Source organism: Amia ocellicauda, chromosome 14 (genome assembly GCF_036373705.1).
Source record: "Amia ocellicauda isolate fAmiCal2 chromosome 14, fAmiCal2.hap1, whole genome shotgun sequence".
NCBI classification, from domain to species: Eukaryota; Metazoa; Chordata; class Actinopteri; order Amiiformes; family Amiidae; genus Amia; species Amia ocellicauda.
Window position 1 is genome coordinate 26,370,615 of NC_089863.1, and position 26,546 is coordinate 26,397,160.

Sequence of the window (26,546 nt, forward strand, 5' to 3'; positions counted from 1 at the left end):
CCTGTATGCATGTTTATTTATATCAACATTGATCGATTGACTCCTTTCTTTCTCTTCATGTTTAATTTGGGCATGGATACCCCTCCAGAGGGCTTTGCCAAAAAATGTGGCCCCTCTCCGGTGACGTCACGGCCTGTGCGCCCAGACAGCACCGGGCTGTAGATGGAGCTGGAGACCCCGAGCAAAGTGTGTGAGAGAGAGAGAGAGAGAGAGAGAGAGAGAGAGGCGCTGATATAGGCTCGGGCTGTGTAACCAGAGACTACCAATTCAGCCAACCAGAGGACAACCCACTGGGCGAGGAGGAGAGAGAGAGAGAGAGAGAGAGAGAGAGAGAGAGAGAGAGAGAAAGAGAGAGGACGGGGAGGAAAGCACAGTCCTAGGCAGGGGAAGCACAGTGAAGAGAGGGGGGACCCGATCACAGTGTTTCTGCTCACACAAGACCCCCCCTCCTCCACCCTCAACCCTCCCCTACCCCCTGTCCTCCTCCCATTCACCTCCTGTCCTCATTAAAGGCATCGGATCTTAAAAAAGCCCCGGCAGAGCAGGGGAGGGAACTCCGGCAGCGCCAGCAGCTCGGATCGGACACACAGGCGCAATGAAGAAGAGCAATTCGGCGAAGAGGGTGAGCGTTTCAATGCACGGATCTCTCCTCCCTTCTTTTCGGTGATATTTGCAATGCATCTCTGGTGTTGTTTGGCTGGTTGTTTTTGTTGGAGGGCAGCTGCCTGCGCCGACAGATCCGCTCCGGTTTGCGTGAGGGCTGGTCACGCCGGACGCATCCTGTGCCACTCGATCGGGGCGGTTGTTGTTACACATTGTCCGCGCCTGTGCGGGGCGCAGCGGGCAGCACGTTTAGTCGGCAGCATCCCCCGGATCCTGCGTGTCTGCTCGATGCGGGCACATTTTGCAAATCAGGGGTTTGCTCTTGGACGGCGTGCATGCAAAATGAGGCGCCGGGAGGGTGTGCAGGATTCCAGTTGATCGTGAATATTTATTCATTCATCCATTTTTTTCATTATTATCCCTCGGGGCTTGCATATGACAGCGCAACCCGGAGTGCTGTAGATGCCCCTGATAGTGTTAATATGCGGGCGTGAGGAGTTGGACAGCATCTACATGACAAAAGCACTGGCAGGGCTTTGCAAAAGTCGCTGATCCCCCCCCCCCCCCACCCCACCAACCACCACCACCACCACCACCACTCATGCCGTGTCCTCTGAATCTCAATGAGGTGATGGTCTGTTGTGTCTGTCTGTCTGTCCTGTGGGTTGGTGCTGGCGTGGCTAGTCATCCTGTGGTTGTTGCGATCCCACTCGTTGCAGGGCCCTCAGGATGCCAACCTGCCCTCTTCCCAGCCCGAGAAGATCGGTTGGATCCGCAAGTTCTGCGGCAGAGGGATTTTCCGGGAGATCTGGAAGAACCGCTACGTGGTGCTCAAAGGGGACCAACTTTACATCTCCGAGAAAGAGGTGAGGTCACCGTTTGGGTGTTTGTGTGCTCGTCCGCCACGGGCTGGGTGTGGGTGGGTGTGTGTGTGTGTCAGGCGAGGAGATGTCACGACCGCGCGCTCCAGGGTGGGTGCATGGTGTCAGCTTGAGGGATCACCTACTTTCCCCTCAATCGGTTCGCACCAGGCCGCCGTTCATCTGTTGGGAGTTGTGTTTATATGTGTATATCATTTATTTATTTGGCGTTCAAAATATCCGAATTGTGAGCAGAATTGTCTAGTCTGTGTAATAATAGATCCCTATCACATTTTCCATGAGCTCATTGCCCTGCTGCTTAACAACACGACCAATTTACACCCCGGCGCCGAGCCCCGGAAGGTTTTCACTGTTATTTCTGTCGGTGACGAGCAGCAAAATAAAGTGCTGCTTTTTTTCTCTCCCTGGGAGCCTCCAGAGCAGATATTGTTACAGTCCCGCAGATGCTAACACTCGACACCGTGCGCCGTGCTTTAGACCCTGAACTGAAAGGAGAGGAAGAAAAAAAACGAACTGTCCACTTCGCTCCCTCGCCCCGAGTTGAGTGAGTGGCTTTAAACTGTGGCTGCGCTGTCCCGTCTGACCGCTATTGACTGACCGATGGCAGAAAAAGCTTGATTCGGTGTGCTCGGGGGTGTTTTCTTGGACTGTAATGCTTTCAATGATATGGCGACCCTCAAACAAGTATCTCAAAGCTCTTGACTGGCAGATACAACAGAAAAAATAACCCAAAACAGATCCCACACCGCAGGAGGGCGCTCACTTGAAAACCGCTCTGAATCGTTACGTTTTTAACCGAGATTTCGAAGTCGCAGAGTTCCTCTTGTGTCCCAGCCTTGAAGGGGTCCCACTATCTATTGATCCACACTTAGAATTAGGGACCCCCGAGGAAGGAGGAGCACATTATAGTGCAGGTGGAGGTGAAAGATCAACTAGATACTGTGGAGATGGCGTGTAGGGTCCTTAAGTGAGTAGGACAGTGAAAGGGATTGTGGGCCGAACATATTGCTAGAAGCCACTGACTTAATGCCATTTATACATAAAAATGCCAAAACATACAACTTCTCCCTTAGCGGGTTGTGTAGTCTGATCTCACTGTAGGCCCGACTCATCCATATTTGTCATCTTTGTTGGCGTGACGCTAAGAAAGCCCAGGATTCCCCCGCAGCCTCTTTATCAAAGCTTGAATTGTTCATAAAAAGTAGCTTTGTGTGTGTTTTTTTTTCTCTTCTTGGGGCCCTAATCCCAATACAGGGTTTTGCAGATTGATGCTTTGTGCGGGATTACCGAGGCACCAGAGAAATGCATTCTGGGTGACTTCCTGGTAATTAGTCTCCATTCCCGATGTTTGTCATTGTTGTAATGATCTTTGAATGGCTTTAATTAGTCCTGGGGCGTATTAAACGAGAAATGTACGAGTGGATATTTGTAATGTAGGAGACTAAATGGAAGACTCCGAGCCGCAGGCCTGCTTCTCTGACTGCAGGAGGTGAGGGGGACGGCTTTTGATGCCAGTTTGGGCTTTCGTTTGGACTGCGTGAATCTAGAACATCGAATATTTACACCTGTGAGCGCGGTGTCACGCTCCTATCCTTCCCCCACTCACTTCCTGGTACTCCTCTGTTGGACATCCTCTGGGCAGATGTGTGGAACTGACTTGACAGTGTGATGCTGAGCCGACTTAATTGATTGACCCTGCTGGTTTTTGTTCCAACCGACCTCACTTAATTGCTTAATTGAACCTTAATTGAACTAACAATCTGCTTAGATTTGACTGTTTAAATTGTGTAATAAAATAGTTTGTTCTTTAATAAGTTCTTTATACAATTCTATACTTAACTTAAACCCCTACTGTTTAAAATCAATTAAAGGCTCTGATTTAGGACATTAAGGATTCAATTAAGTAATTGAGAGCTCGGTTGGAACACAAAACAGCAGGGTAGGGGCTCCTCCAGGGCCAGGGTTGGGAACCACTGGTCTAAATGGTCAGTAATGGCTTGAGCTGGGGAAAAAAAGGCAAAGTAGACGATTACCCTCCCAGGGTGGCTGTGGATCAGCTAGTCCTCAGTAGCTTTGAAAAGCAGCATGTGCTGCCGGTAGCACGGTGTCATTACATGTCAGCTGTGCACTCTGCGCTCGCAGTGACTGACACGCCTAAAGCCCAGCATGCCGGCCCGCCTGCTGGTAAACGAGCATCACCGATTAGCCGGAGCGCTGCGCCGAACAATGTCACGCCGTCTCCTCCGCGCTCAGACGGATGATGCTGTTGCAATCCTGGCTTACGTTTGACCCTTTTAGCTTTGCTTACCTTGCCATGTACCTTGAGCTGCATTTAGTTTATTCTGAGCGCTAGGCTCCTGAGCCGGCAACTGTCCTTTCTCACGCCGGGAAGGTTTGCGTTTGTTGTGATTTGTAGTTTTGTTTTGAGTCGAACGTAATCCTGTGATAGCTGTCCCTCATCGGATATCACGGTGTGTTGTTTGAAACCTCTGGTGTTTTGTCCCTTTGTTGTTGCCGTAGTTTGCACCAGATTCCTCAACAAAGTGGTTTTCAAACTAGTCCTGGAGTACGCCCTGCCCTGCTTGTTTTTGTTCCAACCAAGGTCTTAATTGCTTAATTGAACAGTATATTGCTTTGTTAGTTCAATTAAGGATTCAATTAAGCAATTTAAGACCTCGGTTGGAAGAAAAAAACAGCAGGACAGGGGGTCCTCCAGGACCGGTTTGAAAACTACTGCATCATTGATGTCCACAAAAGCACCGCCACTATAATGCGTTCGAGGTATTCAGTGACTGAGACCATTGAACCCTGAAGGATTGCGGGTCTCCGGGAATGGGTTCGGCCTCGCCGCTGACCCGTTGAGATGCCCCGATTGTTTGTTTGACTGAGAGGGAGGAAACGGGGCGCACAGACTGCACGGCATCGTCGTGTTTGTGGTCTCGTCGAGTGGAAATCCATCTCCTCAATCCATCAGAGCACCTTTTGTTCGCTTATCTGCCGTTGTTGTCTTTCCCAGATGGTTTCTGATAAGGGTTGCTTTTAGTGTATCGCTTCTGAAAACATTGAACAAATGAACAGTATATCTGCATGCGCTCGATCTGCGCGGTTCCAGAGAGGGACCTACGACAGGTGCGGGACAAACGGAGAACATTAGGGACTCCGTGTGGGTGTGGGGTCTTGCGTTTGGGTGGTCACTCAGATTGCCTGTACCTTCTGCCACCAAGGAGAGCTCAAAGGCAAAAGATCTGGTCTGATCAAGTTGAAGTCGGTGGTTTCCTCAGACTGTGATGAAATGACGTGGGGGGAGTAGGAGGATGGTTCCTTTTTTTATTTTTTTTCATAACATGAAGGTTTCTCTTCCAAATAAGGAAGGCTTCAGGGCTGGTGTTGCATAGATATTAACAGTGGCTTTGTCTCAGTTCCTGTTAGCCTGTGATGGCGTATGGTTGTCAGCAATAACAGTGTGGTTAAGACAGAAATGTTCACCCTGGCCGTGGCGGTGTAGTTTCCTCTGTATGACGGACGCGGGCTGCTCCTGGAATTGTTCTGGAAACTTTTTGTTTTGTTTGACCCACGCTGGTGAGACCACACTGAGACCTTGTCTCTCCACTGCCACCTCTGCCCACTCCACAGTGATTGAATTGGATGGGCCCTGGCCCGAGGTGTGCCCCTGGTTCTATGGGGAAAGTCTGTCTTCGAGGTGTTGGGTGTGTTGCTGCAGTGCATGATGGGTAGCCTGAATAGGAATACACATGCTCACACCGTTCTCTTCAGAGTGAGCAACTTCATGTTTTGAGACATTGCAACATGGCGGTCGGGCAGTGGGTTCCAGGATAGAGAGGACTCGGCCGTCATTCAAACTGTCCCATATGCTTTTTTTTTTTCCCCCTCTCTCTCTCTACCGCTCTCTCATCCCCTCTCTCTCTTCCTGTCCCATCTCTCTTTCTCTGTCTCTCTCCCTCTCTCTCTACCTCTCTCTCCTCCCATCCCATCTCTCCCTCTCTCTACCTCTCGCTACCTCTCTCTCCTCCAGTCCTGTCTCCCCCCCCCCACCTCTCTCTCTCTCTCTCTCTCTCTCTCTCTCTCTTGCCAAAACACTTCAAGCTCGCCGGGATGAGAGTAATTAAGTCTGGCTGATTGTTGAAAAGGGGACGGGATGTCTTTTCCTTTTTCTCCTCCTTTATTATTAGTATTTGTTAGGTCCTATCTGGAGCCCATTCTGAGTTGGCCGGGCAGACAGGCAGAGTTCAGAGGGGGCGGGTGGAAGGGGCCCTGCCTTCAAAGGAGGGTGATGGGTCGACCGCAGAGAGCGCGTTTCAGACCGAACAGGAAGAGGGGAGAGTCACATGACCTGTGTATCTGAGGCATGTGAAGAGGCTGAGTGGGCCAAAGCCAAAGGGATGTCACCTGTGGTTTCAAAGAACAAGAAGTATAAATAGAAGATAATTATATATGCACACAAGCTTGTAGTGGCTTGGTATGTGTTTGTTTAATTGATTAATTTTATCAAAAACCAGGTCTTGGCAACCGTCATTGTTTCAGACCCCAGTAGGTGATGTTTTGGCATGAAACGTGCCGCTTTGAGGGGCCCCCGGGCGGCACAGTGACTCGGAGCACGCCTCCCCTCCGAAAGCGGCGGCCGATTCGCCCCACACTGTACGTGTCGTTCCCGGCTAAACTCCAACGGTTCCTTCTGTGAGACGCGGCCGGCTTCATAAAAAACAAATAAACATACAGCGCTGTCATCACGGGAGAGAGAGAGAGGTGTGACAGCAGCTGCGGTCATCCCCGCTCGCTGATGGTGTAAAACAATTCGGTGAGTGCGTTTGCAGTTGTGGGGATTACGCTGCGGGGTTTGTAGGTGAGCGCAATAAGCCTGGATTGGATTGTTGCAAAGTGGATGAGTTGTTGTTGTTGTTTTGACTTTTATAGACGGTCACCTCAGGTAACCCAACCATGCATATATTAGCGACAGATGAAGGGTTTAATACATCCCGGTGCAGGGCTATACTGAAGTGCAATTACCACTTAAAACAGAAACGATTAAATAAACGCAACCGCACTCGGCACGATCCACTAGAAACGTTTTTTCAGCAGGTGACTGTGAGAGCGGGTCGGGGAGCCGGATGAGGTGACTCACGGCCACAAACTCTTCTCGCGGCTGCTGTTGGATGATTTCTCTCGTGTTAATTGGTCCAAGTGATGGTTTTCAAACGGCGGGGACAATTAGCCGCTCGCGGTTTATCGTGACCAGGGTCGGTAACCCGTGTGCAAGGAGAGAACAATGTCCAACTTACTCTGTCATCCTCCAAAAGATACTGTCCCCACATCATTTTCTACCCGTTTTTACATCTGGGTTTGTACTGGTGCATTCTGGGTACAGTGCTGTGCTCAGGGGTACAACAGCAGTGCCCCCCACCTGTGACTGAACCCACAATCCTCCAATCAGGAGCCCAGATGAAGATTAATTTCTGGCTACTTTAATGAGTGCTGTGGGTAGGAGTGTGATGTCCCTTCCTGTTCCACAAAAACACACTTCCTTCCTCTTAACCGTTTTACTGCACAGCCCAATAAAGTTTTACAGCCTTAAGGTGGAGATAATTTGTACTTGACAACATCAGATGCCAAACTGGAGTAAACAGTAGCACGTTTCTGCCTATAATTTTTCCCAGTTTTATAACCCCAGGGCTCCTTCTCGATTACGCAGTTTGCATTCGGAGTACTGCAGGCAGATCAATGGCGTTCTTGGGGGGGCCTAATTTCAAGGGACTGGCTCCGATAGCCTCTTCTCCTGTGGCCCTGTACGGTCCCCGGCTTCACGCCGATATCCGAGTCCGAACAGGATCGTGGCTGGAAATGATTAATGAAGTTTCCTCTGCGGATGAGATGGGGAGAGTAAAAAAGAATAAAAACTACTGCTTTTATCATCCTGTCCACTCCAGTTAACATCAACGGACTGCGGCGCGTTGTATAATAGTTTTTCTTAAAAGGGATTGAGATTGGCTTGGGGGGGCAAGTGGGTGGATTGGAGTGGAGTAAAGCATGAGAGGATGGGACTGGGGGGTGATTTATATTTGATTAGGAAATCCATAGCCGCCACACTTTACTGGTTTTATCCGTCTGATCTCATCTCAGGGTTGTACTCTCGATATCAGGAGTGTCAGACTCCATTCCTGGGGGGCCACAGTGTCTGCTGGGTTTCGTTCCAGCCCAGCTCTCGGCTCCTTAATTGGTCTAATTAATCAATTAACTGGATTAAATGAGCCCTTCTTTCCAGACTCTGGAATGATCTGTGGGTTCAGTGTTTGTCAGGTATCGGCCACCGCCACGGAGGGAGAGAAGTGGGTCCCCATCGTTGGGGGCGGTGTGGGGTGGTGTGGTTTGGTTTCCAGGGTTGCAGAGTAGGAGCTGCTGCAGTGGCTGCTGGGAGCACGGCTCCTATAGGGTGCTGGCACGCAGAGCAGGGCTGCAGCCAGATGCCTCGCAAAAGACGCACATTACAGACTGAGCTAAACCCCAGCTGGCTATTTAAAGACCGGCGTGTGGTCTCGCAGGCCCGAGAGAGAGAGAAGTGAGAGAAACAGAGAGAGAGAGAGAGAGAGAGACGTGAGAGTGAGAGTGAGAGAAGTGAGAGAAACTGAGAGGGACAGAGAAACAAAGAGGGAGAGAGAAAAAAAGTGTAACAGAGAGAGAGAGAGCGAGGGAGAAGTGAGAGAAACAGAGAGAGAGAGAGAGACGTGAGAGTGAGAGAAACTGAAGGAGAGAGAAGTGTGGCACTGAGAAATAGAGAGTGAGAGAAACTGGGAGAGGGAGAGATGGTGAGAAGTGCGAGGGACGGAGCGAGAGAGAATGAGAAGTGAGAGGAGAGAGAGAGCGAGAGAGAGGGGAACAGACAGACAGACAGATAGAGAGAGAGAGAGAGAGAGAGTGAGAAGTGAGAGAAAAGTGAGGAACAGAGAGAGAGAGAGAGAGAGAGAGAATCTACCCCCCCCTTTTTCTGAAATGCTAAAAGCTCTTTTCAGATTTTCATTTTCTTATGTGGTTATTTTTTTGTTGACTTCCATTTGCGTGCCGCTGTGAAAAGGGGATTGCCTTTTGTCGTGCGTGCGGGGGTTTTATTTTTATTTTCTCATTGTGTTTGTTTGCTCAGGCTGTTGCTCACCGACTCTTGTTGTCCCCGAATGACCACAGGCAGGCCAGAAAGTGCTTCTAACTCCAGCTGAGTGGGAGAAAGTGTGTGTGTGTGTATTTATATATTCCTATATTTAAAATGATGACCTCACCTACTGCTCCTCTTACCTACCTGTACTCTCAGAGATCAATTTTTAATCCAAAAGCAGAAGATGCTTTCACATTTTGAGTTTCCACTGTGCTTATATGTGACGCACTCTTATACAGGGGACACACTGTAGATGTGCATGCCTATACCATGTAGTGAATGTCTAGAAGCTCCGTTTAAAACCGTTTAATCACACGTACACATACACAAAAAGAAAAAAAGCACAGCGTGGAAAATAATAATTCCCGGTCCGTCGTCAGAAAATGCGGATAATGAAATATTTCCAGTTTTAGGCCCGGCCGTCTATAAATAACACTGCAGTTTGATTACAGGGTACTTCGTGAGCGCTGGTCCAACTGCAGACACACGCAGTTCTCTCGCTTGCCTCAAACGCAGAGACCTGTGTGATGCCAGGTCAGGGGCTTTCTCTACAGGAGAGATTGTGATCCCAGTGTCGGCCTCCTTCCCTGAATAGATCCCCACAATGCAACGCAAACCCAGACCGCGGTGACACAGTGTCGGGATGTTTTTATGTGGTCGTGTCACCTTCAGCGAAGATAAAAAAGAGTGGAGTCTAACCCAGACACACACAGTAAAATCTGTCTCTTCCAAGACTTGGTCTGTTGTGGCCCCTGTGACGGCCGGGGCCCAAAACGACGTACAGCAGACCTCACTTCTTGCTCAGGTATTAAAAAGGGGGCATCCCTTCTTTCCCGGAATGCCTGGCTTCCTCCCCTACACGGGCCAGCTCGCCCAAACGTGTCGGTACGACACAAAGAACATCTGCAATCTCCGAGAGCCTGTTGTTGACGTCACAGAGGCCGCCCGTGTCATTTCCTGTTTGTCGAGGGTTCCCGGTGACTTGACGGCATTAGCACAGATGCTATTGTCCCTCTCCGGGCGGCCATAGGTGACACTGTTCTCGGGTGACATCTCTCTCTCCCTCTGGTTCCCGCGCTCACTCCCCCCACCCCCCACCCGAGGGCCTTCGCCTGTCCCATTGGCTGCCGGCAGGATGTGAGAACAGCTGCTGCCCCTCATGAGAGACCAGTAGACACCCCCAAGGCACCGGGCTACAGATCGGCAAAGGCTGCTGTCGGCAAGGAGGGTCGCGGCTCCTGGGGATTAATTTTGGATGCCCCCGTGCTCGTCTTTCACATAAAAGTGCTGCCGGCAAAATCTAACCGTGGATGTAAGCTGTCCATTCTTCCAAGAAGTTTAAATGTCTTATATACATCGATCAGCCATAACATTATGACCACCTGCCTAATATTGTGTAGATCCCCCTTTTGTCGCCAAAACAGCCCTGACCCGTCGAGGCATGGACTCCACTAGACCTCTGAAGGTGTGCTGTGGTATCTGGCACCAAGACGTTAGCAGCAGATCCTTTAAGTCCTGTAAGTTGCGAGGTGGGGCCTCCATGGATCGGACTTGTTTGTCCAGCACATCCCACAGATGCTCGATTGGATTGAGATCTGGGCAATTTGAACTTGTGATTCATCAGACCAGGCCACCTTCTTCCATTGCTCCGTGGTCCAGTTCTGATGCTCACATGCCCATTGTAGGCGCTTTCGGCAGTGGACAGGGGTCAGCATGGGCACCCTGACTGGTCTGCGGCTACGCAGCCCCATACGCAACAAACTGCGATGCACTGTGTGTTCTGACACCTTTCTATCAGAACCAGCATTCACTTTTTCAGCAATTTGAGCTACAGTAGCTCGTCTGTTGGATCGGACACACGGGCCAGCCTTCGCTCCCCATGCGTATCAATGAGCCTTGGCCGCCCATGACCCTGTCGCCGGTTCACCGCTTTTCCTTCCTTGGACACTTTTGATAGGTACTGACCACTGCAGACCGGGAACACCCCACAAGAGCTGCAGTTTTGGAGATGCTCTGACCCAGTCGTCTACCCATCACAATTTGTCCCGTGTCAAAGTCGCTCAGATCCTTACGCTGCCCATTTTTCCTGCTTCTAACACATCAACTTTGAGGACAAAATGTTCACTTGCTGCCTAATATATCCCACCCACTGACAGGTGCCATGATAACGAGATTATCAGTGTCATTCACTTCACCTGTAAGTGGTCATAATGTTATGGCTGATCGGTGTATACGACATAACCAGCCAAACTTATCTAGAAGGTGTGTTTTTTAAGCAGCAATCAACAGACACTAGAGATTTACAAAAAGCGGGTTAGTAGGACCATTCAAGTTTGTCCGATTCTGAAAGCTGGACAGCGTAGGAATCCCAGACTGCTGTTGGTAGATGAGTAATTCCCAGATGTGGAAAAATTAATGAATAGGTGCCGACTGGTTAAAACACACACACACGCACACAAATTGCAGCCGGATTAGTGCATCCCCAGAGCTAGAGCTGAGAAACCCCTGCTGTAAATCACCGGCAGTGGATTAAATATTTCATATATAAATATAGTCTAGTTCCACTACCGTAGAAGGCGCGGGCAGCGGGCGGGCAGCCGGCCTCGGCGCGACAGCAGAGGTCTGTTCAGTATCTGCACCCCCTCCCCCGGCTCCTGGGCTCTGCGCTCGGCCTGGCAGCAGTGATAGGATGTGACAGAGTCTGGTCGGGAGCTTGTCAGGACCGAGGGAAGCAGTTGCCGGGGGGGACGGACCAGCTGCGATGATCTGAACGGTCTTTCCCAGCCCTTCTGTTCAATGCCAGCTCATCTAACCATCAAAAAGACAGCGGAGTCTCCACTGAGCGCGGTGGAGTGCAGGCGAGGATATGAGCATAGCTGTGGCCCAATTCTATGATTTTATATATACAGGGTTCCTTTTTCTTTTGCTTTCTTTCTAAAAAATGGCGACTTACCTTTGTCACAGAGTAAACGCAAGAAAATTGAGCACGGAATGAGCAAAAAGATCTAACATGAGTTAATTGGTTAATTGATTGTTGATTGATTAATTGTTCTTTAATGTTGAAAGAACCGCCCCAGCCCTGCTAAAGACAAACAGATACGAACGTGATGGGAATTTGGAATCGTCTGTTTGGCACTGTCAGTGTTTATAGTGGTCCAACAGTGGTAGTAGAGGAGGTTGTAGTTGGGGAGTTCCTGCTCTATCAGAAGTACAGAAACTGTCCTTGAGTCCAAACCAAACCCCTTGATTTGTTTTGGTACGCTTGTTTGTTTGTTCCGTTATTTTCGCGAAAAAACACTTCCTAGAAGCCGAGACGCTAAACTGGAATGTATGGGAATTGCTGTGGTTGTAAAGCTTTGCTCGTGGGTGCAATCTCCGTCCCCACCTCCATCCGAGTCTGTGTTTGCGGGCGGTCGTAACCATACAGCGGTGCAGTACCAGGATGCTGTAAGAAATCAGCAGCTTCCTCCGTGGCTGAGCAAATCCCCTCACCCCCTTGTTTCCTGCAGGGTACCAGATTGAGAAGTAGGCCAAGAAGTCAGGCTGCTGTAGGATGGCAGTGCCCAGATGCCACGGCAGGAGCACATAATGACATTAAGAGGTTTAGTGGCACTGCTTAAGTCTTCGTGCGCCCGATAGCCAATTTGTCAGATCCTTGGGGCATAATCCACATGAAAATATATATATATATGTGTGTCTGTTCTAGGTAAACTGGCCCGTCTAATCCCGTCTCCCATTAATTACGGCACGAGCTCCTCCTCTTTTGGTGTTTGGAGGCCTTGGCGCCAGAGACTAACGGGAGCTTCTGAACTAACCCTGGTATTTGTTTCTCAGGTGAAGGACGAGAAGAAGATGCAGGAAGTGTTCGACCTGTCGGACTACGAGAAATCGGAGGAGCTGCGCAAGTCCAAGAGCCGCAGCAAGAAGAACCACAGCAAGTTCACCCTGCTGAGGTCCCGGCAGCCTGGGAACACGGTGAGTGGGGCGGCCCGCCAGGGGGCACTAGAGTCAGAGCGGGGGTCTGGGGCTGGACGGGCCTTAGGGTGCTGTGGTGACGGACAGAGATGCATTCCCAGCTGTCGCCCATCCCTGCAACCGTGCAACCCTCCCGAGATGCCCAGGAAGCCCCACAATGCATTGCTGTCCTCACAATAATAATTAGAGAGAGAGAGACATGCAGAACCAGGAAATATCAGTCTCTGATTGTCTGATTCACTCTGCTTTTACACACAAACAATTACTTTCCACCGCTGAGTAAAGCAGTGAATTTGACCCAAAGTTCAAGGTGTTGTGGAGGGAATCGAGAGGGTGTGTGTGTGTGTGTGTGTGTGTGTGTGTGTGTGTGTGTGTGTGTGTGTGTGTGTGTGTGTGTGTGTGTGTGTGAGTGTGTGAGTGTGTGTGAGTGTCTGTCTGTGTCTATCTGTGTGTTTTCCAAGGGTGAGAGTTAAGCAGGAGGTAGCACTGCCCCTGACCCCCTGTGCCCGCCATTATCCCCTCCTGGGTAATTAAATCTGATGCGGCTAATCGCAGAGACGCTATATCCGTTCATGAGAACATCGAGTCCCGCGCCAACAGACACACACACACATACACACACACGTCTGCGAGTTTCTAATCTTCTTTTGTGCAACTCTGCTCTCGCCCCCCACTGGGAAAACCTTTGGCGTGTGGCGGCTCGGTTCGGGTTTCTCAGTCTACCGCAGGCGTTAAGGAATGGCGGCCGCTCTCTAACTCTGCCGCAGTGGACTTTCTTGTTGTGGGGATCGGTGCCCCGCTGAGTCGTGGGCCTCCGTGGTGATGTCATGTAACCGACCCTGCTGGCTCGGGAATTTGAATATGCAAAACAGCCCCTCGCATAATAAGGCACGTTTGAAGACCAGCAGAAACACAAACAAACCCACTAAGCTCCAGGAGAGTGTGAGTGTGTGTGCGTGTGTGGGTGGGAAGATAATTTATTTAGATACGCTCAGCAACAAGCACTTTCAATTACTTCTTCTCTCCCACCAGTCTAGGCAGGTGCCAGCAGTGCATAGAGATGGGCACAGAGGCAGGGTGGCTAGGAGGGGTGTGGTTGGCAGAACTGGGGGTGCCAAATCATTACGGAAAGTTATTTGTGCCAAGGACTGAGGATTTTGAGTTCCCTCGAGTGTCTGACTGCCTCCGAGTCATTCTCTCTCCCCTCTCTGCCCCCCAGTGCCCCATAAGACGCCTCCATCCGCGCCCTCCCTCTCCCCCCTCCCCCTTTGCAATTAGAATCGACGGGGATGCCCTCGCCCATTCCTGCCCGTCACTAGCTGCCATCTCCGTGATCAGCGTGGTTCAATCTCCCTTAACACCTTCCCAGGACGTCCTGAAAACATCACCGGCGGAGAGGAGGCAAATCACAGTTCTCTCTATTTTTTTCTTCTATGAAACAGGTTCTTCATTACAGAGATAAATGCCCGCCACTCAATCAATTTTAGCGCCCACTCAAGATAATCCCGCCTAAACGATCGCCTCCATTCCCCCGCCGCTCGATTCTCAATGAGTCGATCTTAATTGATTTATTTCCCGCACTTTTTTTTTTTCACTCTTCCTGGCGCCAGACGGTTTCGGTGTCGCGGTGGGAATGGCCGGAGCGCCTGTTTTTATTTGATCTCCGTGCAGACGAAACCCCTCGGGCTCTCGTCCCCGCAGTTCTCGTCCTGCAGATCAGTTGTGTTTTTTGAGGTTGCGTTTTGTTGTTTTTCTGCCGGTTCTCAGGGCTTCCCGGCAGCCACAGAGAAATCCCCGACGCTGCGGTGTGGGCGGACCGACGCCTGAATCGATATCTGAAAGTGTTTTGTATGAAACCCTCGTGCGGAAACAACCAGGCCCATCATCTTACCGGAGACTCGGTCGAGGAGAGTTCAAATCGGACGACGCAACAGTCCCAGGGAAACGCGACAGTGTGTGTGGGCTGTGGGTTCAGGTGTACTTTAACCGCATGTTTTGTGGTGGACAAAGGGATCTCGTTGCCTTCCTGATACTTTACAAACTAATTTCTCTCTCTCTCCCTCTCTCTCTCTCTGCTTTTATCCTTTCCTCCAGGTCCCTAATCTGGTGTTCTTGGCAGTCAGTCCCGAGGAGAAGGAGTCGTGGATCAATGCTTTGAACGGAGCGATAACGAGAGCCAAGAACCGCATCCTCGACGAGGTAAACGCCCCCCTCTTCCTCACTGCTAAGCATCGTGCGTGGATCAGTTTCCTAATTGAACTCGGGAGAGAAGCTCAACTCGTCAATATGACGGATCAGCTGAAATCTGGACTGTAAACTCCCGTCAGCTGGTAAAACCGGCCCCTTCGCACCCACGGATAGTGTCTTATCCCCCCAGTTTCGGCTCCCAGTCTGTGTAGATAGGACTCCTGATGTGCGCTGTGATGCTATGTGCCGTGTTCGATCGGTGCACCGCGCACAGAATTCACTCCGGGCGCTGAAATCCAGAGCGGCCAGGCGAGGGGAAAAACGAATAAAACAGAATCAAATCTAATCTAAGCTTCATAAGACCCATCCCTGAACTCGTGTCGCAGTTAAAGGTCACCTGTGTCTTGATTTGGATTTGTCATTTACCAGCTGGGATGACTCGAACGTCCAGCTCCAAACCGAGATGCCCTCCAGACCAGCAAAGACTCTCTCTCTCCCTCTTTCCCTTTGTCTCCCTCACTTCCCCCCCTCTCTCCCCCCTCTTTCCCTTTCTCTGTCCCTCTTTCCCGCTCCCTCTCTTTCCATTACCCCCATTTCCTTTCTACTCTTTCCCTCCTTCCCCCCCTTTCCCTGTCCTTCTCTTTCCCTTTGTCTCCCTCTCCTTTCCAACTCTCTCTTTCCCTGTCTCCCTCACTTTCCCCCTCTTCCCCCCCTTTTTCCCTTTCTCTTTCTGCCTTTCCCCATTTCTCTCTCCCTTTCTTTCCCCTCTCTCTTTCCCCCTCTTTCCATTTGTTTTCCCTCTTTCCCTTCTTTCCCCCTCTTTCCCTTTCCCTATACCTCTTTCCCTCTCCTTCTCTTTACCTTTCAGTCTCCCTCTCCTTTCCCCCCCTTCCCTGTCTCCCAGTTTCCCCCTTCTGCCCCTCTTTTTTTCCTCTTTCTCTCTCCCCTCTCTCTTTCTTTCATATGAGCCACTTCAGCTCGGCCGTCCTTGTAATATATCCTATGACTAAGAAAACTGCAGAAAGACGGGGATGGATGACTCACTTCCCCATTCACTCCCTCGCTGGCAGTGTGCGCCCGGGCCACAGTCAACGCCAGTGTTTTGGTCAAATCTGTCCCTACAGGGCCACCATCCTGCCAAATTCACTTCCCCCAATCCTTTCAAAGGGGTTAATATGAGCGATATGCCTTTGAACAAATGTCTTCACCCCTGAAAACACAAATAAAAAGCTTTCCAAGTCACTGTGAGGCCAGATTTTATTTTGAGAGACTGAAGAACTTTAATTGACTGGCATGACAGGGGTATTCAGGTTTTTTTTTTGTATTTTTTAAACTGTTTCGGAGCGGCCGACATTTGGGTCTGAATGTCTGCCTTCTCAGCCTGAAATGTCATTTAATAACTACTACTCTCCAACGATACTAATGCAAACATACAAACAAAGGCTTTGTGTGAGAAAACGGGGGTGTATAGGTCAATTCCACAGCCAAGCCACTAGTTTTTTTCTTTTTAATTACATACCATCAACCCCCCCCCCCCCCCGTCATTGAAATCCAGCGATCGGGCCGGGTCAAGCCACATGCTTTGAATAGAAGAACAAAAAAAATGTTTGTCTTTCCCAACAAAACCCCCTGGCGACTCCCAGGTGTTCCACAATCCGTGCTTCCCAATCACAGGCCAGTTTGTCTCGGGTTGTTATTTTTATATTTATTTAGCTTTCCATCCCCCAAATTCAGATGTTTCCCCCGCCAAAACATGTGTTTGTGCAGCTGAAGCTGGGAAAACTAAATGCTGGGAACCAAGCAGCAATGTGTATCTCTATATACATTATATGTGTGTGACATCAGAGTTCCACACCAGGACCTGCGCAGGGAGCGCGATGTTTGTGAAGGACCGTCACTCTTGCACTGACAGGAAGCTCATTGATCACAGCAGCGGATCATTGGGATGCTGTGCAGAGAGAGGCGGCCTTATTCCTCTGTGGATCAATCAGCCCAGGGTCTGTTTGTGTGCGAGAGTGAGTGTGTGTATGCGAGAGGGTGTGTGAGAGTTGTGTGCGGGAGTGTGCGTGACTTGTCTGCATGTGTGCGAGAGTGTGTGTCCAAGACTAGTGTGCGCCTCTGCGTGTGTGCAAGAGTGCGTGTCTGAGACTTGTGTGTGCGTGTGTTTGTGAGACTGTGTCAACCTTGTGTCAGGGGCCCATTGTCACGACCACCAGTGTCAATCAGAGAGCATAAGCTGATCAATAATGCCGGCCAGTTGGGCTAAGCTGTCCGGTGCTGGAGACATGTTCAACCGATCCACCTCTCTCACGTGTGTCTGTGTTCCTCTCGCCCCGCAGGTCACAGTAGAGGAAGAGAGCTTCCTGGCCCACCCCACCCGGGACCGCGCCAAGATCCCGCACAACCGCCGGCTGCCCACGCGCGGACACCTCATGGCTGTGGTACGTTACTGACCAGAGAAACAGACACCCAGAATCTGTCACTCTGGTCCTGGGGAGCCACAGCCTTGGGGGGGACTGTCCTCGGTTGCTTCTGTCCTCTTTCACGATCCCGGTGTGGAGACCTGGAAGTTAGGAGGGAAGGAACTGTGGTTCTCCAACACCAGGGCTGCCCCTGCCCCTCTGTTACCTAATCCCTCGTTCTGCCCGCAGGCATCCACCTCCACCTCGGACGGCATGCTGACCCTCGACCTCATCCAGGAGGAGGATGCCTCGTCGCCGGAGCCGCAGGCCGCGTGTGAGAAGGGCTACCGGGTGGACCTGGACAAACCGGCGCCCCCAAGCAGCAGCTCCAAGCCCCCCGGGCCGGGCGGGGCAGGCGAGGGCAAGTCAGAGAGCCTGCCCCGCAAGAGCGAGATCAGCTGGGAGCGGACGGGCGAGGCCCAGGGCGCCCGCACGCCGCAGGTGGCCAAGAGACTGTGCCCGGCCGAGAAGAGCCGCTGCGCCTCGCTGGAGGAGATCCTGTCTGGCTCGGAGTCCCGTGCCAAGTGGGCCTGTCCTGCCTCACCGGCCACCACGCCGCCCCTCCACCAGCTGCAGGACCTGATCGCCCAGAGACTGGAGAGGACTCAGGAGCTGCTGGCCGAGGTCAAGGGCCGCGAGCGCAAGGGCAAGGACTCGCCGCCTGCCAAGGGCAAGGACTCAGGGGGCAGCCGGGCCGAGGCGGAGCGGCTGCTGCAGGAGGCGGCCTCCACCTGGGGCCAGGCCCGGGAGGTACTGGAGGAGGTGAAAGAACTGCGGGCGCTGTACCAGCAGATGGACCTGAGCCCCTCCGCACCCCTGTCGCCCTCGCAGGGCAAGCTAAAGAGCCCCCAGCAGACTCACCACCGGAAAAGCATGATGTGAGGCCCGGGGGAGGGACAGAATTACGTCAGAACCGGAAATAATTGACAAACATATTGCAGTGACAATACTGTCAGGGAGGGTGGCACCATTTCCTCCTTCGCCCCCTGCCACCCATCCCTTCTCTGCTATGATGAGGCGTGCAAAGTAAAGCTCCCTCCTCCTCTAATCCCTGCTTCCCGATCGCTACACTGTACTGTACTCTACAGCGTCTCCCGGGCAGCTTCAGCCGGATCAGAATGTCTTTTTTCCCCGTTTGTGTTTTCGGAAGGCAGAGTAGGGATTCCGCCCGCTGAGGGTTCCAGAGGGTTCTAGATTGGTTGGGGCTAGCGTTGGGTTTCATGTGGCGTTCAAATCTCAGTCGAATGCGCCTTCTGGCACCGGAGCACGCAGTGTTTCCCTCAGCCCGGAGTTAGAAACCTAAATAAATCTGAGCCACGTGACCCCTGAAAAGAAAATCAGATTTCTGCCACCGAATTTGATGACGCTTCTTTTAGAACCATTTAAGCTTTGCTTGGGTCAATAGAACGCGGTTTGCGAATCAACAACCATTGGGTTCCCGACTGTAAAGCAGACAGTGACCTTATGAAACTAGACTCCTTCCCCCTCTGCCTCCTTCGAGTAAATCCTCTGATACTGCGATGCCAGAACGTGCAATTATAAGGCAAACCAGTCTGTCATGTTCCCATTCATTTGTATTTATGTGGAAATCAGACACGCCGTACAATCTAGACACACTCACAAACGGTACGTTTATCTTTTTTTTTAATTATTTGTATTATTTTATACTGAAACCGCACGAAAGCTGGGTACAGTCGGAGATTTCAAGCAGTACGTCCGTATGGATTAAACCACTTCTTTGGGAGGGCGGGATTTCAGAGTCGGGGGCTTGGACCGTGTCGTAGCACTTTTGGAGAACGCTCTAGAACTAGACCTCGACACCACCCCGCTTGCTGAATCTAGTACCGTTTCCAACAAAGATCTTCTGTCTCTCGTGGTGTTACGGAACCGAGCGTCCCCCGGAAAAGGGCACCGACCGGCGAGGCGAGCACGTATGGCGTACGTGAGGCCCGCAACCTTGTGCCCCCGGTACAGAACTACTGTAATCTTTACCTGCACATGCCAAAAAATTGTAAGCGTACAAAAAACAACAACAAGGGCTAGACGATCAACGCGGAGCGATACGCTATTTCTCGCCTGCACATCTTCTCTCATTTTCCTGTCCGTAGTCATGATTTTGCACTAAACCGGCGGGGGGGACCTCGGATTGCGCTGGTTTTGTCTCTCCGCATTTACGAAAGCAGTGTTATTATTGTGTTATTGTTTTTTATTATTATTATTTTTACTGTTGGTTCAAATTGTTGGCCCTTTTGGGAGCGCACGGGAACCTGTTTTGGAACAAAGTCACGGGGAACGGAGAGGAAGGATGCAGACGTCACGTGAATCGCAGAGTTTTAGCACAAGAGTACGACAAACAAAGTGACGACAACAGACTGTGGTAGCTGTGAACTGTTTCGATCTTCATTTTTTTGTTTTTCTTAAGGGAAATCCTTTGTTATCCACTTATTTTTATGTTTTTTGGTTTTTTTTTTTGTTGGCAGTCATGGAAAATGACACTGAAGTCTGACTGGATCACAGTGTTGGTCTTCAGAGGGGTCAGATTCTCCCTCTTACAGTATGTCACTGTAACACAGTCGACACATAAGGTACGACTCCATTAAACTTGGAATTCCTAAAGCCTCCAGGCGGGTTAATTTGGAGGTTATTAACCAGAGCCAACACTGACAGACCGGGTCATTACATGAGCGTGATCTCACACTTAATTGTCAAGAAGTCATCAGGGAAATTAGCGAGTAGAATTCCCGTGGGCTTGTTACTATTGTCAAACACAGTGTTGCAAACTCTAAGGAATATACATTTGATTAATATTTCCCGAGGGTGGGCTGTTCCCCTCCCCCACACCTCTCCACGTATCAGGTCATTTTACTTCCTCGCTGCTTCCTTCCATTGCACTTAAAGGTTTCCCGTAATGAGTTTTGGAGGCTGTCAGTTGCACATTCAAACAGTTGTACCAGAAAACTGCATTGATGAGAGAGTGAATAAAATATGCACAGCATCTGGACTGAAAACAAATGTTTCTAAATAGGTACCACTGTTAAAAAAACCAACCTCATCCACACAGATACGTAAGTAGGCCATAATACGTTTACTTTACTCGTAGTATGTCTCTGGTCTGGCCTTAAGCAGCCCCCTTTGGAACAAAAGCTGTGGCAATCTTGAGACTGATTTCAATTATTTGTTTTCTGCTTTTGAAAATGACACTTTGTTATCGTGGTTTTTTTTATCTGATTATAATAATTATTGTATTGTAATGATCATTTTTATTTGTTTTTCTAACATTTGGGCTGCTTGAATGACCCGCAGTCTTTGTGAATGTGAGAGCTTCCCTGGCAATCTCGTGCCAGAAGGGATTATGTTTTCAAATTGCATTCAGAGACCCCCGCGGTCTCCATCCCTTGGTCCCGATGTGATCACGTATCATTTCAGTGTAGCTCTCTGAATGGGGTAGTGCCGACAGTTATGCCAAAGATGAGGGGCAGTACCGATTTATATTTAGTAAATGTAACGCACTGTCTGGATGTTACTCATCTTGCACTGATTGCATCAGGGCGTTCCCATCCTCACCTCATTGGAATCCCAGCATCCTCTGCTTCCCACTGCTGCCCAGCGCTCGGCTTTTACATCATTAGCATCTTAATTGAAGTCAATCAGTACCAATTAGTCATGGGTAAGATTGGGAAACCCTGGCTTATGATCACAGCGCCTTCAGCCAAAATCCTCTTCTCAGGGCTAAACCCACTCAAGTCACGGCCCTTGCTTCGTATAGAGACAGACTCTCGTTACGTTTCATGGCAATCACTAAATGGAAAACACCCCTTTTAACTAAAAAGAAGTACTGTTATTTCAAAATTATCTATTTCGAAGTTTTTAACGGTGCGTTTCCATGTCCGCTTCCGTGATGGGATTTGCCAAGGCCTATAAACCCCTCAACTGAATCCTTGCGCTCAAAAACTGGCAAAAGGAGTTGTATTTGCCAGGAGCTGCATTTCCGAAAAAGTCCCTGCCCGTCTGCAGCTTGGTCCTTCGGAGAAATGTTTTGGCTGAGGGTTTCGGAGTTATTTATTTTTTTCTTCCATTTTTCTTTCCAACAAGTCTTCCTTTTAGAATCTGTTGAGTTATCTTCATTTTGTATTACTTTGCTTTGAACACAGTTGTCAAGTGCGTGACCTCACTCACGCAGTGTTTGTCTCAAGACGTAACTTAAAGCCTTAAAAGAGCTTGGGTTTCAGACCGGGCCGTTCGGAACCTCTTTGAGGAACACAAAGGCACCAGTTACCGACGGCCGTTCTGGCATGTCGAAACGAGGTACGGGATCCGAGTTGGTGCTTTACCCCATGCCGGGTAAAAGGAGAAAAGCGTTTCATCCAACCTGAAGCGGGTCTGGGTCGGGTGCTGCACCCGCTTCTCGAAATGAATTGGTCACATGGTTGATTTATGCTGATTTAGAATTTAATGTGAATAAAAGTGCTGTGAAAAGACACCCCCCCGTTGACTTTCATTCAGTGATTCGACAAACTAGAAAGCATGTGTTTTGTTGACACACGAGGTGGTTTGTGATTTGATTTACTCCGTCTGGAAGCTTTGTAAGTGTATATATTTGCAAACAATTCACACATTTGTTGAAGTCTTGCTACCCACACAGAACAACCATATATTGCCTTGGTTGATAAAGGTGCTGGAAGTGACTTCACTCCACAGTATTTTCACGGCTGATTGTATGCACTGCGTTTTGATTCTGTCGAGTGGATCAACGCCCTGATTTCCGCCTAAAACAAATGTCGGCAACTGTCTGTTCCTGGAGTTGGTCACTGACCAGCTCCCAAAGCACCCTAGGAATGTATAAGGTGTCAGTGAATGTCCAAACCATTAGGGAGAACAACATCATTACTCCAGACATACATGACCTTGTGTCCAAGACGTTACGCACATTTGACTTTTTTTTTTAAGGATGGCCCGAATGAGCAACCGTAGAAAATCGGTTTCAGCATCAGATTTTTCTAGAAACATGACGGAAAAGACTTGACTTTGAGATTGTCAGATAACCTTGTCCACCCTTTGGCCATCTCCACCCTAAGAAGAAGTATAAAATAAATAGATGTTCTTCACGCTGTAACACTGAGCCTCGGGCAGAGTCGTCGCTTTGAGGGTGTTTTTCAAACTGAAATTCTCTTACCAAGAGCCTCTCTCGATCAGTGAATGTCCTTGAGCATCCTTGCTGCACCCCGTGTTTGCCGTTAAGTATTTGGGCAGAGAAGAGTGATAATCCTGAACTACTCATCTCTGAATTTGGTATTCCCGCCTGGCACCTCAGGATCTGGCGTTTGATGATTGAAATTCAAGCTGTGGGTTGTTCAAAGTGATACCCATCCCCCATCCACACGATCTGACAGCACAGAAATCAAAGACTGGATATTCAGGGTCGATTGCTCCATTACAGGATCAAATTAAATTAAAAACAAATCTACTTCGATTAAGTATTTGGTAAATTCCATTACTGGAGACAAGACAAGTGAGTTGAAAGCACTTCATGACCAAAAGAGAAGCGGGGGATGCTTTTAAGGTCGTCTTTAAAGGGCACCTGTAGTTAATATGATCAAAGGGTTAAAATTGCAATGGCCAGTGTCGATTCCAGTCTTGATATTGGTATTTTTCCCTCTCTGGGTGTCGTTTTGCTACATAGTCAACCGCTTTTATTCGTGCTTTTGCCTCGTCGAATTTTGACAGTTTCCCTGAGGAATTCTGCCCAGATGCACTTGAGGGATATCTGTACGAACCACTGATTAGATTAGTCCCATTTAGTCAAGAATTATCCTGACGGAGAAGTCGCCGGAACAAAAGCTCCTAGTCTCCTAGACTGTACGGCACCACAATCTTTGACACGAGCGCGTATCCGCCAGAATATTGTCACACCCGAGTGTAACACGACTCGATTTTTTCCGCAGACGGGGAGGCAGTATCGCCTAATGCCTGACCTCATACTCATGACTGTCTCATTGAAGACACTTAGTGCATTGAGAGTCACTGGCAGTGCGGGATTGATCATTTTACCCCTGTGGTTCATTTCGACTACTGGTGTGCTTTAAAACACACGGGGAATATTTTGTGGACGCGATCGGGATCTGCTTTTCAGACCCTGCAGAATCTCTCACTCCAGATGTCGCCGTTCGGCTCGGTATATGAGCAGTAAAGTAACTAATCCCACATGGTTCGTGTGCGAGCTTCTGCAGGATGTCCCATTATCTTGGGAAAAAAAAAGCCTGCATATATACGCGAATAAATAAAATAATCCAGGTTTATAGACGACTAGGCTGTGATTTGTGGGTTTCAGGGAGGTTATCGTACTCTAGAAATAACCTGTGGCTGCTTTTATGCATGTGCATCCCAACGGCATTGCTTTCGAGCTGATGCTAACTGGCTTAGGGCTGGTGTCCCGGCTCAAATCCCTGGCTGTCTGACACGCACCGGCTCTGAAGAGAGATACCGTTCGACGTCTACTTTCGCTGCATCCCGAAGCACTGTGATCTTCTTACCTAGCCGGGACGAATTAAACTTTAATCGCAATCTATTAATATCTTGTTGCAAAATAAAATGGTTATTTTTTTATCTGCACATTTGTTTCCTGGCTTAATAATAGCCACACTTTTACAGAGGTGCCAGTCACCCTTTGAAGTCGACCAGACTAAACCTTAACCCAACCAGCCGCGCCGACCTTTTCTTTCCCAGCTGAACGTCGGCTGCTGGCAGATCGCATTTCTTAGGAAGACCGAGATCTGAGCTGATATTTTAAAGCTGCGATTCGTTCTGTTAGGGGGTCCAGAAATTGGGCAAGACGCCTACAGAAATATCCCGAGCTAAAGCAGATCAACGTGCTTGATTTACCGGCACAAAGCCAGAACAAAAAGCAACAAGATCCAAACAAGGGAGTCTGGGGATGTGGTAGTTACAGTTTTATGACGTATTATGCAACCAGTGTTGGCTTTCAAAGCTTCAAAGATGTATATGTGTCTCACCAGTCTTCCCTCTTGATAAGATAGTTGTCTCTCTCTCCCACCTGCTTTGAAGACCTGGAGTAAATCAAAAGATTGCAACCCACCAATTTGGAAAAGACGCAGGTCAGAAACCCAAACAAACAACAAAAAAGTACCGACTCGCCTAAATACTTAAAAGCTGGCCCCAGGTCTTTACTTAGCTGAAACGTTTTAAGACGTATCGAGTAAGTGGTGTGTGTTTCTTCCAAGTCTTAACTGTTGTTGTCTTTTTGGTTCGAGTGGCTCTCTTTGCGGCCGTTGCGTGGCTGTGTGTCGTCAGCGTGTCTTTTGTCGTCCTGCAGCTTGCAAAGGGATATACGGATTAAATTTGGTCAGCCAGTCACTACCGTAAAACCCTGGCGACAGTGGGTGTCCGTGCAAGTTTAAAAAAAAAGTCTGTGTGATGTTTTGCATAACTTGATTGTTCATGGCGGGTGTGGGGGGTTAAAAAAAAAAAAATTGAAAAGACGAAATGCAAATAAACCTTCCTGTCTGCTGGTGTGTGATGAAAAGACTCCGTTTAGTGTTGTTCGATCTGCTGTGCTGCTTTTTCAGAGCATGCAAAGGAGAAACCATGGTTTACAGTATTTTTAGCACGGATTTTCCTTTCATGTACGCGAAGATGAACAAGGCAAAACGAAATAAAGAATTAATTTATACAAGCTCTTCTCTGTGTGGTTGGCTTCCTTTCTCTCTTCTCCTTCGCCTCTCCGATCCGGCCCCAAAACATGAAAGTCGGGACCGTGAGGCGAGGGAATCGCAATAGTCACAAACGTGTGCGTCGAGTCCTGGCGTGATTCGGACCGCACGAATTTGGCATACGCTGGCGCGGGGAAGAAAAACACCGACACACAAAACGAGGAATTCAGCAACACAACCTGAACAACTGCAGCCTGGTATCCTGAGCTGAACTCCAAGGAGAAATACAACCCAGGCATCGACACTTGTGTTTTTCACTATTAAACAGGCTGTTTTTTTTGCATCCTTGTGGGTGTTGCTCATCTGCTCACTTTTTGTCTGCAGGCCTCTTTGCATGGGTTTTGCATGCAGAGAGATGGGGGTGAGGTTTGTACCTTGAAGCTTCGGCTTCTATAGAAATTATTGACTAACAAGGTTAAAAAGAAGGTAAGAGTGGCACCGATATTCAAATACACTTGGATATCATATTTTTGTTAGCAATGGGAATACTGTTTATTGGGTTGAGTGTTTTACATAACAAAATAAAAACATTCCAAATTTTAATTCTTATGAGTTCTAAAATTGTCTAAACATTAAAATTCGGAAATAAATCTTCATCAGAGCAATAAACAAAGCCAAAAAGAACCAAATACATAGTTCATAAATTCATAAACTTAAAAAAGCAATTCAAAACAAAACTGATGCAATGTAAAAGAACGGTAAATGCATTAAACAAATTAAAGAACATAAAAACCATGTTAGGAATGAAAACAAAACCAAAACGGCCAATGCATCAGACAAACAAAACTACCAAACAATCAAAACAATAACAAATCATCAAGTGCATTTAAAAACAACTAATTTCAGTAAAACCATCATATTATTTAAAAATACAATAATTTAAAAGAATCTGTATCTGTCCCTGGAGGTGGGGTCCCATCATGGGATTTAAGCTCCCCCAGATCTTGGATATTCCAGTTGTTGAAGGCTTCCTCCTTACCCTTCTGATGATCTCCAGACTGACATGGTCTCTCACCAGGGTCATGCCCCTCCATGCGATGACCTTCGGGTCCGGTTCCTGCTCCGTCCCTTGCACAGGGCGTATTTCACCGCGCAGAATACAAGCCACCAGCACCTCAGGGTAGATGTTGTAAGTCCTCTGTGGGGTCCAAACACGATCTGCTGGGCGGTCGTCTGCGCAGGAACAGCAAACCTGTGGAGGAACGGACAGAACAGAAGCCAGACCCTGCAAGCAGAGGGGCATTGCTTAAAAATGTGAGCCTCGGACTCCTTTCCCAGGCAGCCCTTGTAGAGGCAGGTCTCAAACAGGGCTGAACCCCTTCTGTACATCCAGGAGACATCTCTCTGCATATTTGTGAGGCAAACATGCATAGCATTAGCCCAGATATTCCGGCAGGTTTCGGGAGGAAAATCTTCTATTCTGCTGGTCTCCTGGGTAGATCTCATCTGGCTGCAGATGGTCTTATAGTCCCAGGAGACCAGCGAGGCTTTGTGGAGGCCTACTTCGAGTGCGACGGCTCGGATCGCCCTGTAGAACAGCAGGGGATCCCAC

General features: G+C 49.2%; 1 protein-coding gene across 1 annotated transcript; it reads left to right on the plus strand.

The window, feature by feature from the left end:
* The first annotated feature begins 223 nt into the window (after positions 1-223).
* Positions 224-24,957, plus strand: LOC136767560 (pleckstrin homology domain-containing family O member 1). The gene is made up of 6 exons (XM_066721430.1): positions 224-622; positions 1,323-1,469; positions 12,478-12,618; positions 14,713-14,817; positions 17,145-17,246; positions 17,457-24,957. The coding sequence occupies exons 1-6, from the start codon at positions 596-598 to the stop codon at positions 18,147-18,149; spliced, it is 1,215 nt and encodes a 404-aa protein (XP_066577527.1). The 5' UTR covers positions 224-595; the 3' UTR covers positions 18,150-24,957.
* Positions 24,958-26,546: the final 1,589 nt, after the last annotated feature.

Bases quoted from the DNA above. Each gene is read 5' to 3' on its own strand.
- LOC136767560 (XM_066721430.1), top strand. From the start codon at position 596: ATGAAGAAGAGCAATTCGGCGAAGAGG. The intron at 12,619-14,712 runs GTGAGTGGGGCG...CCTTTCCTCCAG, and splicing joins CCCGGCAGCCTGGGAACACG to GTCCCTAATCTGGTGTTCTT. The intron at 17,247-17,456 runs GTACGTTACTGA...TTCTGCCCGCAG, and splicing joins GCGGACACCTCATGGCTGTG to GCATCCACCTCCACCTCGGA.